The sequence below is a fragment of the Neovison vison genome, chromosome 10 (assembly GCF_020171115.1).
Source record: "Neovison vison isolate M4711 chromosome 10, ASM_NN_V1, whole genome shotgun sequence".
NCBI lineage: Eukaryota > Metazoa > Chordata > Mammalia > Carnivora > Mustelidae > Neogale > Neogale vison.
Genome location: NC_058100.1, coordinates 9,502,600 through 9,519,128, shown reverse-complemented (window position 1 = coordinate 9,519,128; position 16,529 = coordinate 9,502,600). Strand labels below are relative to the sequence as shown.

Here is a 16,529-nt window from a genome sequence, read left to right as displayed (position 1 = left end):
ATGCACTGTATAGGCATAACTCTTTTGGGGGGGGAAGGACCACTACCTTAGAATGTACCTTAGTATCTATTTTTCATAAACGAAATAAAAGTATGATATTTTTGCAAAAAAGAAACCTATTCACTAGACTTACATCATAATGAATTTTGGCTATTTCCAAAATCAAAACTTCCCTTAATGATGGAGCCCTTCAGTCCCTGGGGCTGTGGGAGAGAACATGCCTCAGACCCAAAGGATTTCCAATAGAGCAGTGTCAGAAGTTATAGCAATGTGAATGGACTGAAAACACAGCCTCCCAAGGTCACCTTGCCCACTGGCTACACTCAGCCAGGTACCTTTGTTTTGATGTGATGAATAAGAAACTTGTTTTATTTCTCTATTCCACAAAATCGTCTAAGAAAAGGGTATCTTCCTTCTCCCCCAAGACAGGCACAAGAGTGCAACTTTACTGTATTATCTCTGTTTGCAGAAAATCTGGGACCAAACTAAGCTTTATAAATTTCCCACATGATTGACGTCTAGAACCCTGGGCTTAAGTCTGCTCACATAGCTCTAGGCAGGAAGGTAAGGCCAAAAATAGGAACTGTAAAGACTCTATAGACAAAGTTTCTCAATCGACCAGCAAGATAGCCAGTCCTGACAAGGACAGTGTTATACCAGAATCAAAAACCAAGAACACACCAGAATGAAAAATTCCCCAACCAATATGCCACAGTTGGCACAGTGTCCAAGACGGAAGAACAAGTACAATTTGGTACTGCCAAGAATGCTTGTCCCCCCGCCGTCCCACAAAGGAACCAAAGGAATCCAAAGCAGGCCTGGTTACTGCCACCTAAATGGAGAACAGAGTTGAGGCAACACAGAAAGTAAATGCCTGGTGACTTAATTATCATCCCCACACTTCAGCTGGGGGCAAGAAGCTGATTTCATAAACCCAACAAGCAGATTGGGTCTCACCTGACCTCTGACGTGTATATGGTCACATCCCACTCAAACGACACTGACGTCCCTCAGCGAGACACGGCTGTAGTATTATTGGGGAGCTACTCATCGGCGCAGCTACAGTGAGCGTGTACAGCAAAGTGGGCTCCCTCTGACTTTCTACTTGAGGTCATTTCCTCTTCTTCATTTCTGCCAGTCATGACACACTGCAGCTATTCCCAGCAGTGACCAGGGGCATGGAGACAAGAGAAAAGGTTCTTGCAATGGTGGGCCCACCTCCTCCCCAGGCAGCCCTGCCATCCCTTCTCTTCAGATTGGGGCTGACTAGTACAGGGGTGCTGTGGGGACCAGCCAGTGGCAGCAATTAGTGTCGCTCAGTCTCTGTGTGACGGTAAAGGATGCTGAGGCATTTTAGCCTCAACTTGATAATGCAACTCTCTCTCAAGCCATTCGTATAAAGCCCTGTAGGATCTCCTGTCACTGCATAAGAGGAAGAACTTTATATCAAACAAGGCAGCCACGTCTTAGCTGATGAGTGGAGCATCTCATTTTTTTAAAATTATTAAATTATTCTGCAATGTCACTGAGAATCACTCCCAGTGTCAGCAGTGGGTATAGAATGCGTAGGCAGCCTCTGCTGACTACTGCTTCTATTTGGGTTCAGTCCAGCTCCCTGGGACTGTTCTGGGACCTGCAATCACATGAGACAGCCTGAGTCCTCTCCACTCTGGCTCTCTCCAGAACCAGGAGGTGGTAAAATAGAGTGGTCAAAAGCATGGACTCTGGAGACAGATAATTCCCAGCCCCACCTCTTACAATCTGTAGAACCCTTGGTGTGGACTTTAACATATTTAAACTTCCATCCTCTTGTGTACAAGATGAAAATAGAAATTCATGTATCTTTTGGGATATTTTGAAGGTTAACTGAGAAATAACATAGTTAAAGTATTTAGCACAGTGGTTGGAATAGAGCAAGTGTTCAATGAGTATCAGCTGTGATGATGATGATGATGATGATGGCGGCAATGATGGCAGTGGTAGTGATGATGAGCAGAGGGGAGAGACATGGGTAAGATCAGGAGCAGTTAGGAGGAGTGGCAAAGTATCCAGAATGACAAGTTTGCTAAGCTAAAAAATTGGACTTCCAGGCTGGACCTGAAGTCAGTGGGATAACATAGTCAGAGACTATGTATGCCAGCCTACGGCACAACATTTGCATTGAGGTGGTTTTCAAGGTGACCATGATTTCCTTTTGTTATCAATTTCTACATCTGTTTGCCAAGTGCTGGATTGGCCAACGACTGGAATTTTAGCAACCTTCTTTGTTGAGTAGAAATTCTACTACTATGATTTCTTGGGAAATTGGTGTAACCCTTTAACTCTGCTCCTTTTGCCCTCCTTTCCACCTGATACTTCCTTCCAAGTACATCAGATTTCACCACCTCTTCCCAACAAACAAACCTTACACACACGCACACTTCCCAAGAAAGGGGTTCTTGCAATGGAATACCTCTAATCAGCTGATGACAGTTCCACCATCTGATTACAATTCCACCATCCCAATGAGTTGATGCCTCCATGGGGCTCACAAATGCCTCTCTGAGCTTTCTATTTCCAGTTGGACCAGCTATGACTTTATTTAACTTGTTTAGTATAGCTTTTTAATCTTTGTGTTGTTCTGATTTGTCCCTATTTAATACCAAAGCATCACAGCATAGAATTTTTCTGACCAGAATTCCCCTCTGAACTTCCCATTTTGCCCAAGTTGACCATATTAGTAAGTGGTGAACATCTCCTCAGTTTTTAAAAAATTCATTCAGCCTCTTCTTTTCTTGTGCATCTCTTCTGCTTTGCCAGGTCAAGCTGGGAACTACCTGACTTGAGGGAAGGGAGAGTAAAAGCCATCAGTGACTCAGATGGGGTGAGCTACCCTTGGTACGGGAACACCACGGAAACTGTGACCCTGGTTGGTCCCACGAACAAGATCTCCAGGTTCTCCGTCAGCATGAATGACAACTTCTACCCAAGTGTGACGTGGGCAGTGCCAGTGAGTGACAGCAATGTACCACTGCTCACAAGGATCAAGAGGGACCAAAGTTTCACTACCTGGCTGGTGGCCATGAATACCACCACGAAGGAGAAGATCATTCTACAGACCATCAAGTGGAGGATGAGGGTGGACATTGAGGTGGACCCTCTTCAGCTCTTGGGGCAACGGGCTCGGCTGGTGGGCAGGACTCAGCAGGAGCAGCCCCGGATCCTGAGCCGGATGGAACCCATCCCCCCTAATGCACTAGTGAAACCCAATGCCAACGATGCCCAGGTCCTCATGTGGAGGCCCAAGCGAGGACCACCTCTGGTTGTGATCCCTCCTAAGTAGACACAGACTTGCCTGACTGTGTGTGGAACACATGGCGCTATGACACGCAGTGAGGTTGCCAGGGGTGGCAGGAGCCAAACTGAGTTTCTGAGCCAAAGCAGACCTCTTGGTTTGCCAGCCTTTGCAGCCACTTAAGAAGAGCAGGCCTGCTTCTGGGGCGGCAGAACCATAATCCTTAGGAAAAGTCCCTTCCTTTTAGGAATAAAGAAATCACTGATTTGACAGACTTGCTGCGATTACCATGCAAGTAGCCATATTTCGGAGCTGACCAGGATGATTCTTTTACCTGAACTATTGACCATTTCTTTCCTGTGAGATGCAGGGGATGGAAACAAAATTAAACAGTGCCTATGGCAAATGCTGCTTTCCAACCAATTAGAAGTGGGAGTGAAAACATCCACACCAGGTGTTTGTAAGACAGACAGTCCCACTGTCTGACTAGAGGGTGCTTGGGGAAAGGCGTGGGATGGAAGTCGGGCGGTGAAGAGAATGGGGAGAAGGAGGAACGAGTTGCTACTACAAAGTAATACCTATGAATTTATTAGTAGACAATCAGATCTTCAACATACTCAGTGGAATGAAAGATACACCTAGAGAATTAGAGATACATTGATATTCGCTCCATTCTGAAGGGGGGGGGGTAACCTCCTGGGAACTGTCCAGAGTTCTGATATAAATAGACAGATGGTGCCTCGATGGTTCCATCTACCCACCTCTTTCCAAAATTTGATTTTTCCGAATATCTTTTTTTTTTAAGATTTTAGTTCCAAATATCCTTAATCACAGTATTTGGATAGACAGTTCCTGTATTCTGCACAAGCTATGATAATTGGGGACTTCACCATGTTCTTTGGTGAAACGTTAATTGTGATTTTGTTTACAGCTGCTTATCCTGTTCCCATTACCAACTCTAAATTTACAAAAAGATAATTGCTTATAAACCATGGGATCCACGTAGGATTTTGAGAACATTTTAACAAATAAGAAGACTATTTTCATTCTTTCAGGGTCTTTTTAGCTTCTGAATGATGTGAACATACAAAATGCATATGCCTATGTACATGCCCACATGCAAGCATACATGCCAGGATGCTGACAGCCTGACCAACGCAGGTGCCAGCAGTCCCTACACATGACCTTGTAGCCCAGGACATACACTTTATATATGTTTATTTTAGCTCGAGTTCACAGAAGCTCAACTTCAACTGCATGAGCTTTTGTGAGGAAGTGCCTCATAATGCTTAACTTCAAAGCTCTTTAATGAAAATCTGAGCTGCTCACGTTGTACAATGGCTGAGATCCAACTAACAAGGATGAGAGACCATATTTCCTTCAGTCAGGCCACCAGCAAACATTTTAAGAGTTTCTAGTCTTTTTTTTAATCTTTTTTTTTCTTAGATTTTATTTATTTATTTCACAGACAGAGATCACAAGTAGGCAGAGAGGCAGGCAGATAGAGAGAGAGAAGGAAGCAGGCTCCATGCTGAGCAGAGAGCCCGATGTGGGGCTCAATCCCAGGACCCTGGGATCATGACCTGAGCCAAAGGCAGAGGCTTTAACACACTAAGACACCCAGGTGCCCCAAAGAGTTTCCAGTCTTTGCCATTAGGATTCTTTCAGCTGTTCTAGCGTACATCACCCAGAAAAGAGCCTTTCTTTTTATTCTCAGTCATGCAAATTGTTGTACACACACAGACACACACATACTCATACACACACAAGGTCTCTTCATTTAAAATCCCCCAAGCAAAATAATTGTAAAACTGTCACAATGTCATTGTAGATTTTATGGATAGATACTGGCAGCCTAATTTCAGAGGTGAAAGAGTTGAAGTTCAGAGTAATTATTACAGTCCTATGGTTGGCTCCAATGATATCTTCTACCAGAGCTTCAGAATGAAGAGGAAAAAACAGGAGGACTTTTTCATTACTTATTAAAAATACAACCAAATCTAATTTCTTTCAGGTTCTAGTCCCAGGGGATGGTGCTTATTTGCAAGAGAGGGTTAACAGATCCACTCGAAATCCTGTAGTGTTAACCTCACACCCCAACCACCAACCACTCTCTTATAGATGAGTTATTGATGGCAAGCTGAGCTGTTTATAACAGCACATTAATGACACATCAGTGACTCACAGAAGACCTAGAGACATTCCATTTAAAAATAATTCAGTTGTTACATTTGGATTCCACTGTCCTTCCCATGCTTCCTTGTTTTTTATGGGAGCTCCAAAGAGCTCCATGGCTGAAATAAACTGCCTATTTTACACCCTGATGTCTGAAACAACAAACTGTCTCTCTGATTGAATTAGACGCCACCTTTATAGAATGCCTGGACACCAATCCCGGAATCCAATCCATGCGGCCCTATGCTAAGAAAACCTGGTATTTAAAAATCCAGAATTGCAACAAACAACTGGTTAACGAGAAATGACCATTGTACAAAATCCTGTACAAGATTTCTGTTTTTAAATTCCCCTCGCCCCTTCATTAAAACAAGACATGACTTCCACAATCACATTTACATTTAGTGTAACTTTTTCAAGGGCAGATCTGTAGAACGTAAGGGGCAGCATACATGGCTAGACTTGTTCCTGCTGAAAATTTGCACTTTGCAGAGTTTGAAAAGAAATGACCTGGCCAGTTTTCTGGAAAATTATGTAATAACAAAATTAGAAAAATAGAGAGGAAAGTGCTTATCAAAGTTAAAAGCCCTTGGACAAATATACATTATGATTATTGTTGTGATACTGTTGCGAGCTGTGCAGTGGGTCTCTCGGTCTGGGAATGCACCGGCAGAATGCTCTATTGCCCTGCAGCCGATAGTGTTCAAGTTGAAGTCACTTTGCAAGGAGACAATCCCTTTTCTTTTCTGAGATCTTTCCATCGTTACCTTTCAGCTTAGTCAAGGTACTGCCAAACGAAAGGCTCTCCAGCAAGAGAGAAGTCACCTTGAAATCTCTATTGGGGTCACCCCATCATCCCATCAGGCTTTTCTTCCCCTGAGAGTCCCCTGAGGTCTGATGCCAGAGGCCATCAGTTTAGAGAAGCTCATTCAGTGCCTTGATCAGGTTTTAGTTGGGTGGTCTCAGGGCTATACTTGGATTCTGAACACACACATAATTGACTGGTGGCGCAAGAGCTTTTAAGTCCATGTAGGAAACAGCATTTTGTCAGGTAATAGATCTTAAATGTAGTCGCCTTTGAGATCTTTTCTTCCACAATCTCAAGGAAATTGAGGTCCAGTTGAAATAGCTCATCTATTCAGGGTCACAGACCTAATTAGCAACAGAGCCAAGAGAGAAGAGCCTGGGTCTCCCAAATGTCATACCACAGCATGCGCACACTTACATGAGACCCAGAGTCCCCTCCAGTGTCTGCCCCTGGACAATTCACCCTCCCAGCACTAGAGACAACTGAATTCCCCCTTTAAAAAATAGGGTGAAATTCATTACCATTATGTCAAAAAATTGAATATTCCAGACTCCCTCTTATCCATGACAGCTGTTTTGAGATTGAACTCTTAATCTGGACCTTTTGCAGCATGGATTTTGAATTCCCGGCTCAGTGCTTTGGTCCACAGCGCACGGGAAGGTTGGAGGCTAGTCCTCTCCACCTCCCATACCATGGGCTTTTTACAACCCCTTGTCTCCTGGTGCTAGGGATGATAGCTCATAGGGCAAAATCACATTCTAAGCAGCAATTCTGTGCAGTAAAGTAAGAGAACTGTGATTTATAGAGTATTTTACCAAAGGCTTATTCTATATGCCTCTTCTCGTCCCCAGACAGTGTTGCAGGGAGTAATTTTATTGTTGATATTACTGTCCCCATTTTAGAGACAATAAATTGAGATCCAGAGGGGCTAAGTGACTTATCCATGGGCGCACAAATGGGAAATGTCAGGAGCTAGGATTCACACTGGGCCATTTGGCTCCAAATCCCACACTAAGACACTGTACTGCACACCCCCTCCCCCCAGGCATTCCCTGCCTCGAGGGCACCAAAGAGAAGGAAGCAAGGGAGAAAGCAATTCACTTTCCTCTCCACAGCCTTGTAGTCCCTACCAGCTACTGAGTGGACATATTAAAATTAAGAGGACAAACCCTGTTTTCTTAGGCAGAGAACCTTGCAATCCCCAGGGAGACTGTCCCCAAAAATGCCTCTTAAGGACTGCAGGCTGGGGGATCTGTTGTCACTTGGCAGCTCTCAGCACAGCCCTGCTCATTAGTAGAGGAGGAAATCTGCTCTCCTGGTCTCAGAGCCCCTTCAATAGCCCATAAGCATGAAAAGAGAAGGAAAGTGTGCATCCCACAGCTGGGGTCCCAGCTGAGCGAGACCCTGCCAGCCACCATCCCTCGATGTGGCAGAAGCAGCCCCCGGGGGCAGAGGCAGTGCACACACAGTGGCTCTCTGAGCTCCGGGTGGCACCTCGAACATTCTTGTTAGAAGGGAGGGCACAGTTAGGCATTACCAGAGCCAGCTCCCAACTGAGCTGCAAAGAAAGATGTAAACACACACACACACACACACACACACGGACCCACTACACTCTCACACTCCTCAAACTGAAAAGAAAATTAATCAAAAACCCAATGAACGCCTGAACTCTGTAATTAAGCCTAAATGATCCTCAGATAGAAGGGAGCTGAGTGAGCAAGCTCAGTGCACACGGATATTTTTACCCCAGAGTCTTGTTGCCATTAATTTCTTTTGAGATCTTGAGTACATCTGGTTCCAGTTTCCCAGTAGGACATCTGCCTCTAGAAGGCCTGCAGGGGACTTGCCAGCTCAGAGGCCAGAGGACAGCCAAGGTTATCTGGCCATCCTCAAACACTCTTATGGGAATACGTCTGGGTTGCTGAGGACCATGGCTGTGCTCTCCCACCACACTTCACCCCTGCCCATGGATCCCACCGCTAACCTCAGCCCTGCTAACCATTCCCTCCGACCGTACCATGCTTCACAGTTAATAAGAGGTTTTTACTGTCCTTTATGTAGAGCTCTGGGGAAGACAGGAAATCTTAGTACTGGCCTAATCTTCCTATCCTTCGTATTAACAACAACCCCCCTTTGGTTAGTATGTTTTACTTGACACTGCACAGTTACAGAGATTCTGTCATTTTGTTCTCAACGATCCTGGAAGAGCTGCCCTATGTCCCCATTTTACTGCTGAAGGATTGGAGGAGAAAGGTCAAGTGACCTGTCCAAGGTCACCCTAATGTTAGTCGTGCGCGGAGGATTTGAGCTTCCGTCGTCTGGCTGCATGCCTGCACTCCATTCTCACAGAACATTCTCTCCTTGTTCAGTGCGAGTATGGTCTGTCCGTCCAGCCGCTGCCCTTCCCTGGGCGGGGCTGACTGACTAGGAGAGGGCGTCCGCAGGAATGCAGGCCTTCATCCTTTGTGATTGGTCCCTGGATGCGGTTTGACAAGACAGAGTCAGCTCTCCTGAAGAGTTTGGGTTCAACTGTCCCAGGCTCCACGCCTTCAGGTGATTTCTCTCCTACTCCTCACTAGAAGGGAGGCCCGTTTGGGGGCTCTGAAGTTGGAGGCCAGAGCCCAGGCCCTCAGCGTGACTCGAGATCCAGCTGGTGAACTAGACCTTCAGCAGATCATTTAATTCACCCGGCCTTCCATTTCCTCTGCTGTTAACTGAGCCACTAATACAACCCAGTCAACATCACAGTCATTCTGAGGCACTGTCACATTGGTAGAATCACAGGACCCAGAGCTAAATGCACGATCTCAAGTTCCACCTCCTGGGAAGCCCAAAACCATTTCAGGGAAACCGACTCTGCCTGCCAAGCCTGCCGGCCTTCAGTGGAGGGTGGTGGGCTTTTACCACCCCCCACCCCACCCCCAAACACTTTGCTGGAGAGGCCTGGACCCTGGCAGTCAGGAAAAGAAAGGAGACTACTATGTAGCCCTATAGAAAGCAACAGTGAGCAGAAGTCGTAGCTGCAACTCCAACAAGCCTTTTGGAAAAGAAAGGGGGCTGAACATCACATCTGGGCCAGACTTGAAATCCCAGCACACTTTGCCTGGGTTAAGCCACCTAGAAGAGCCAGCCAGGGACAGAGGCACCTTTCCTGTTGTGAGCTCAGGCAAGAGATATAGAGGTGGAAAATTATGATAATAATAATTTTACACACACACACACCTTTTTGTGGGTTTCCACTGATACAGAGGTAGAAAATAATTATATATATATACTGTTGGGAGTGAGGCTTTCCCACCGTCCTGTCTCTACACAGTTTCCGATGCCCCAGACCTTGGCTAGGACTCCACAGTTTGGAGGTTGCACTACAGATCGGGTTCTGAGGGTACACAGGAAAGAGGATATACTTCTTCAAATGTTCCACCCCTCAGGCTGCCCCACTGCACGGCAGCCATATTTGGTTATGGCCCCTCTCTCCGCCGACCGTGCCCGCGGTGGCCCCATTCCTGGGCCGGCCACACTGCTTGCCTTAGGACAGCTTCCCAAGGCCCCCTGGCCCCACCGGGACCCAGCACCACAGGCCCTCTGAGGAGAGAGCTACTCTTGCCCAACTGGGGAGTGGTCCTGAAGAGAACCGACCCGCTTTTCTCACCAGGATAAGTGTGAAGCCAGGCCTCTGGGCAGCAGGCCACAGGGCCCCACGCAGGAGCCTGTCCTCCACCTCCAGGCTCCGAGTGGTCCTCAGCTAATCCAGAACATGTGGCTCAGTCCTTCACGCGACTGAGTGTGGGTCAGAAATGCCTGAGAGAAGGGAAAATAGACGCTAGCCTGACAGCCCTGAGGGGAGAAGGCCGAGACCCAGAGCAGTGGCCCGGCTGCTCTCGGACATCCCTGGGGACCATGGGCGGCTCGGGCGGTGCATGCGAAGCATTCGAACAGCAAGACGGCCGCATGGGCAGCTGGTCTCAGGCTGGCCCAGGAGCCCCCAGGGCTCTGGGAACCTGGAGGAGACAGGAAGGAGGACAGAGTAGTTGGCCTCAGGCCAGGCCCAGGAAGAGGCTGAGCCAACCAAGGCACTCAGGGTGCAAAAACTTCAGAAGGCCCTAGATGCGTGTTTGTGCAAACACCGACTCTGCCTTGCTGAGAGGGAGGACCCCACGGTGTCTGCCCCGGACGCCTGGCTTCCCTCAGCCCACTCCCAGCCCTGCGCTGGCGTCGTCCACGCGCTGCCTTCTTCACAGGAAGGGAGGCTGGGGGGCGGCTGCCGTGAGATCCCCCGGGATACTCATTCTTCCAGCAAGTGTTTATTCGGAGCCGCTACTATGTGCCAGACTAAACAGAGGCCCTGCCCAGGGGAGAGACGGGGCTCACAGGAAGCTCTGGGTACTGCTCGCGTCCTCTCTGGCGCCACGCATCACGAGTCACCCCCGTTTAGCGAGCGCTCCCTCCATCTGCCTGGGAGGGAAGACGCCTGTCCGGCCCGAGGACTTGCCGAGGACAGGTGAGGTGACAAGCTGCATTCCATTGTCACATTGTGTGATCTCGTCCAAGGAGAGGCACCAGGGACAGCCGACAGCCGCATCCATACCTCCCGGCTCTGGACAGCCGCATCCATACCTCCCGGGCTCTGGCCACGGGAGAAACAGCTGGTTATCTCTCCGTCTGCTCTGGTCCCTCACCCCACCCTCCAAACCAATTAGAATATTCCACACAGACAGGATCCAATGAAATGTTAATTGGAAAAATAACAGGAAAGATAATACATGCACTTCAGGCTGAGAACTATTTCATTAAACTGAGCTTTGAAAGCAAGACAGCCAATTAAATTATTTCCCACTTCACTCCCTCACGTACCAGAAACTATAGAAAGCGATTACTTCTAATTAATTAGGAAAGAAAGAAGGGCCCTGCGTAGGCATATCAGATGAACGGGGACCGAGGCTCTACGCCACCCCGCCCTCCCTGTGAAGTGCGCGTGTGCATACACACGCACACGTAGGTGCACACACATGCACACACACACGCCTCCGGGAGGAAGACTCGTCTGCTGTCTGACCTGAAAAACTCCATGGGTCTTCCGAAAACAGCACAAAAAACACCTGCTCCCAAAAGTCACTCACAAAATCAAACAAAGGAAAACGCCTTCTTTGGGCACGTTCATCAGAAGGGAGAGAGGGCCTTTGTTGTGAGAGAACACACAGCTAGAAACTCAGCTGGAGTCCAGACTTTTCGCAGCACAGAACGATCTTGTCTCTGGGAGAGAAGTAGGCACTTCCCAAGCCAGCTCCCTCTTTCAAATGCTCAGGAAGGTGCCAGGGACCGGGAGACCGCTCCCTTTGAACGGACGGTAACATGCGGTCTCATGCGAGGCATCTTCATGTTTCCACCTGTGAAGCGGGAAGAAGGCCTGTTCTCAGGGCCGCAGTCACCACCCCCCTCAAAGTTTTTAAGGCTGTGAGAACATACTGGCAGAGTTTCCTTGGGGAAACTGAGCAACAAAATTCAACCATGCAGTTAAAATATTTCCTGTACGAAAATTACACGAACCCAAAGTCACCCTTATTGTAGAGCAAGTCGAGCATGTAAACACGTGTTAACATAACATGAACATTGGAATAATGAATGGAATGGTCCTATAAGGCAGTCGTCACCAGGATGTGACTTTTGCACACAGGCTTCTCTCCAGTATGGTCTATGAGCAGCCACAGCTCTGAGGTTGTCTCAAGGCTTCTGCCCACCTGTGCCTGCCTCATGTCCCGTCTTCTGCCATCATCCCCCACGTCTGTCATTGTGCGCCAAGCAAGATATCAAGGGCCGGCAGAGCCTAGCCCCATCGGTGCCCCTCACTTACTGCAGGACGAGGAACGGGCATTGTAGACAGTAGAGCACAGCAGCTAGTCTAGAGTCTAGGAACGGTTTCTAGAATGGCTTATCGGCTATTAATGGCTTATAGGTTATTGTACATATAATGAGGTTGTTTGCAAACTTCAAACAACTACAAGTTGATTTGACAACCTCTGTAAGAACTGAGGTTCTGTTTTCTTCCTGAAATTGAAACCATGCATACATTCTGAAAATGCAGCCGTGTTCGTTTGTTCTCAGAAAAACTTGCTCTGCCGTTACAGCTTCGCATCCCTGTGAGCAAAGGCAGTGTATCAAAAATCCAAAGACACAAAGCAGAAGAAATGATCAAGGAAGAAAGAGGAGGAGGACTGGTGCTTGGATTTGCCTCGGGGCAGCTCCTCCTTCCATGCATTCAAAAATATTCTTTTTATTTGAAAGATTCAGCTCGCCCCCTTCTTCAGGACCACAGTGATTACATAGAGGGTTACATACAAATACCCTCCCCCACACAAAGATAGTGGTAGCCAATTGTCTTCAAAAGGAAAACAGACTGACAAGTTCAACTGAGTAGTGTAGGCCCACACTCAACAAATTTTAGTGCATTTGGAGCATGCACCCAGGCACAGGAATATGGGGTAAGCCACAGGGTTTTGGTAAATCAGCAAGTCTTGCAAATTTCCTTGTGCCTTGATGCTGAGAATCAAGGCCATGGGGCTGGGCTGGGGCTGGGGGTTCTGGAGTTCCCACCCATTTCTTTAGATCCCTTTGTGGCTTGCTGGTGGGTTATACCTAGGTGTCATCTGGAATCCCTTAATATTCTTTTAGTTTTTAATCATTTTTAAAGACCCACATAGAAGCTATAGACCATCTTTACTGAGAAATGCATATGTAAAGAAGTTCCAATAACTTTGCATAAAATCAAAGGGTCTTCATCCCCTTGACATCTATTTATAAAGCCCAGATTATAAACACCTGCTTTTAAGGAATGACACTCTTTGGTCACTGTCTTAATGCCCATCTTATTTACATGTTTCCATGTCCACATACAGGTCACCTGGTAGGACAAGGCACGTCCGGCAAGCAGAACCACATGGCAGAGACTAAAGAGGAGGAAGGAGCCATGGCTGGTGGTTCTAGAAGTGGAAGACCTGGACAGCTGATTTCCCATGAAAATGAGTGCCATTCTGTCTCCTCGCCGTCCTGTCACCCCATGACCTGTAGCCCCTCCTATCCCACGACGGGTCATGCAGCACTCCCCATGGACTGGCTGGGCTGGCTGCTCAGCCCTCGGTGGGCTGCGCTGAAATGGGAGCTGTGCCTGCCGTATCTTTGTGTGTGAAAAGATTGGGTCCATCCAGATCTCAAGTCCATCCCTGACCCTCTAAGTGAAGCTGCCCAGGGAGAAAGAGCTGGTCAACCTGGACTTCAGACACCTAACATGGCCCAGCCCTGGTTTCCAAACTCTTGCCTTCCTTCCCTACGCTTTTGGGTGGGAAACGGTGGGAAGGCGTGTCTCCCCTTTTCCTCCCTTCTCCATGTCGGGGGGCCAATGTGGATACTCTTCTCGAGATTTCTCTGATCCGTGGAGCCGGGGCCGAAGCAGTCCTGCTCCCCTGGCATGACCAGGCTGGGTGTCTTCAGGGGACCAAGGGCAAAGTGCATGTCAGCAGGACTGATGGGGAAAGGGGAGAGCCACCCTAAGAGGGCAAAACCGTGTGCATTGTTTTATTTATTGGGTTATTGATTGGCTTGCTTTCTGGTTGATTCGTTTAGAAAATATGTATTTATTATACAGCAGAAAATCCACTTCCATCTTTGAGGCATTCAGCCCCAGAATCTGTCTTCTTGGCCCCGTAGAGCACAGTGAGTGACTCCTCTCTGAAGCCACAGAAGAAAGGGCGGGAATTCTCTCTCTCTACCCAAACACTTCCACCCCAACCTGATTTTCAGCCAGAAGTAGGGTTAGAAACCACCAGTTCTAGTCATGGTAAAGCCACACAAATCAGCAAACAGAAGGTCAGCTGTCCAAGTAGAAGCTCCCAGCAGCCCGTCCCCTCTCCCCGGCCCTCTATGCATTGGGGGGGGGGGGCATCTCGGATCTAGACTTCTCCTTCTGCTCTGGGGCTGCCTTCCAAAGGCCGCATGCACATGAGAGATGCCTGAGGAGTTTAAAAACCATCCATACCCGGTCCCCTCCCCAATTCATTACAGCAGAATCTGGGGCTACAGCCTGGACGTGGGCGTTTTTAAAAGTACCCGTATGATCCCAATGTGAAGCTAGGCTTGGGAAGCGCTTCTAGTGTTTTTTCCCTTCATCCCTCCCATCCATTCACATCCTTTATCCTCTACTTCCGAAGCTTTCTGCCTCGCCAAGAATGGGAGCGGCCACTGGGAATGAGAAATCTCTTCCCACTTCTCCAGCCCCTCCTCCTCACTCAACCTACCCGTCCGGTCAACCAGCCTGAGTAGATCCCCAGAGAGTTGGCAGGTCCCAGCATTTTGCACCCCAAGGCTGGTGCCTGCACCCAGCCCAGGGGCTCTCAAACCGTGTCCAGCTTTCCTAGGAACAGAAACCTACTCCCCACCAGATTCTCTCTCCACCTGCCCTGGACTGCCCAACTCCAGAGGTTTAAAGGGCACTTTGGTGACTCCAAATCTCAATCCTGATGGGAAGGCCTGTGCTGAGTGCTGTTAACGCCGGCCGTTTCTGCAGAGCCGCCCGAAGTGAATGAGGGCGACGGTGACAGAGGAAGGAGTCTCATCCCCCCGAGCCAATCCTTCCCCCCAACAACAGCGCGGCATCCAAATCCCAAAGGGCTGAGAAGTGACATCTCCCTCTTTGCACTTACAAGCTCTCCATTGCTGAGTGTGAGTGAATGCGTGTGTGAATGTGTGCATGTGTGTGATGTTCATGTGCTGCATAAAACCATCGAGATCTATAGAGATGTGCCATGTTCACAGTGGGCCCAGGTGAATTCTGTATTAGATATATACACCAGAATTCTGTATTAGGTATAAACAAACTGTTTTACACACACACACACACACACACACACACACACAGCGCCTAGGGAAACCTGGGATGTGGGAGGAGGTGTCTTTAGTACTCCATCTCCCTCATCGGGTAATTTCCTGGGGCGAGTACTAGTCCACACACACCCTCCGCTGCCCAGCCTGTCCACTCCTGTGTCCCACCAAGCCTTCATTCCTCCGATCCCCATTAGACAGAATGTCCCTGCCCTACGTCCCATCTCTCAGGGTCCTCCTCTCTGACAGGTGACAGACGGTTCAGTCGGTGGGTGCTAAAGAGTTGAGTGTTATCCCTTCCAGGTGACATGTATGTTTTAATTGGGGCTACAGGTAATGCCTTAATCCAAAGGAGAGGCTCTCACGGTGGGCATCTCGGGCACAGCAGTGGGCCAGTACGGGAGATTATCTTTTATCAGGGGAGCTTTTTAGAGCACCCCCCAACCCTACCTATCTCTAAGATCAACCCTTCATAAGTACATGAGCACAAGAAAGGACACGGATCTAAGTACAATTTCCAGAATGCTGACACACGTCCCTTGTGTTGGCCCAAAGTTTGCAAATGAAAAAAATTAGAAGAAGGAACAGCTAAATTAATTGAAACCTCACTGGGAAATGTAGCCTCTATTTCACTGGCCGCCAGCCCCTGGCCCACCCCCACCTTTGTTCCATCTCCCTTCTGCTCCTTCTCTTTTCTACGACCACCCCCATCCGTTAATTTACCCGAAAGTTTCCTCTCTGTGTCCCCCTCCCCTTCCCCCTCCAACAAATGTATTTCCTTCCCTCACTGTTTCCTGTTTGGAATTGTGCTGTTTTTCGGTGTTGTCTGGACAAAGAGCAGGTGAAAAGCATGAGCATGTGTGTATCGCTTGGAAGAAAGAGAAACCAGGTATTCTGCTGTAGTTTGGAGAAAAAGCCACCGGAGGAAGAGACGAAAGTTGGCTCTGCAGAGTGCCTTAAAAATGACTTTAATTAGGAAATTCTGAATCGTCAGTCTTTGGATGTTACATAAACTCAAACAGATGTTGCATTTCACGTCTCTGGGATTAAAAAAAGTTAAATACAGTATGTATTCAACAACAAAGTATCTTCTCTCTTTAATTTGGTCATTAAAGATGCAGCGGCTGGGTTTTTTTAAAAAGCCTCAGGGAGGCCTCAGAACAAGTAGCTCTGGGATGTAGGGAGGGCAGGTGCAAGGGTCCTGCCCACTAGGACGACTGGGGGGCTAAGGCCCACTGAGTGCTGCGAAACTGGGGAAAGGAGAACATTCTAGAAATCCAGAGGGAAACCTTGCCTTTCATCCCCTCCCCGCCACTACTCCTCTCTAGGGCACCCTTTGGCCAGTTTCTGCTTTGCCTTTGCTAAATGATTTTCCCTTAGTTCAACACTTGCCTCCTA

At 48.1% G+C, this 16,529-nt stretch overlaps 1 protein-coding gene across 1 annotated transcript in view; it reads left to right on the top strand.

The window, feature by feature from the left end:
• FAM78B (family with sequence similarity 78 member B) overlaps nucleotides 1-16,215 on the top strand; it is an 88,799-nt gene extending 72,584 nt beyond the window's left edge. Inside the window, exons 2-3 of the mRNA XM_044266785.1 lie at nucleotides 2,800-3,730; nucleotides 13,154-16,215. Of these exons, the coding sequence (XP_044122720.1) occupies nucleotides 2,800-3,322 (523 nt within the window). The 3' untranslated portion in view covers nucleotides 3,323-3,730; nucleotides 13,154-16,215. The remainder of the gene's footprint in view (nucleotides 1-2,799; nucleotides 3,731-13,153) is intronic.
• The last annotated feature ends 314 nt before the right edge of the window (nucleotides 16,216-16,529 follow it).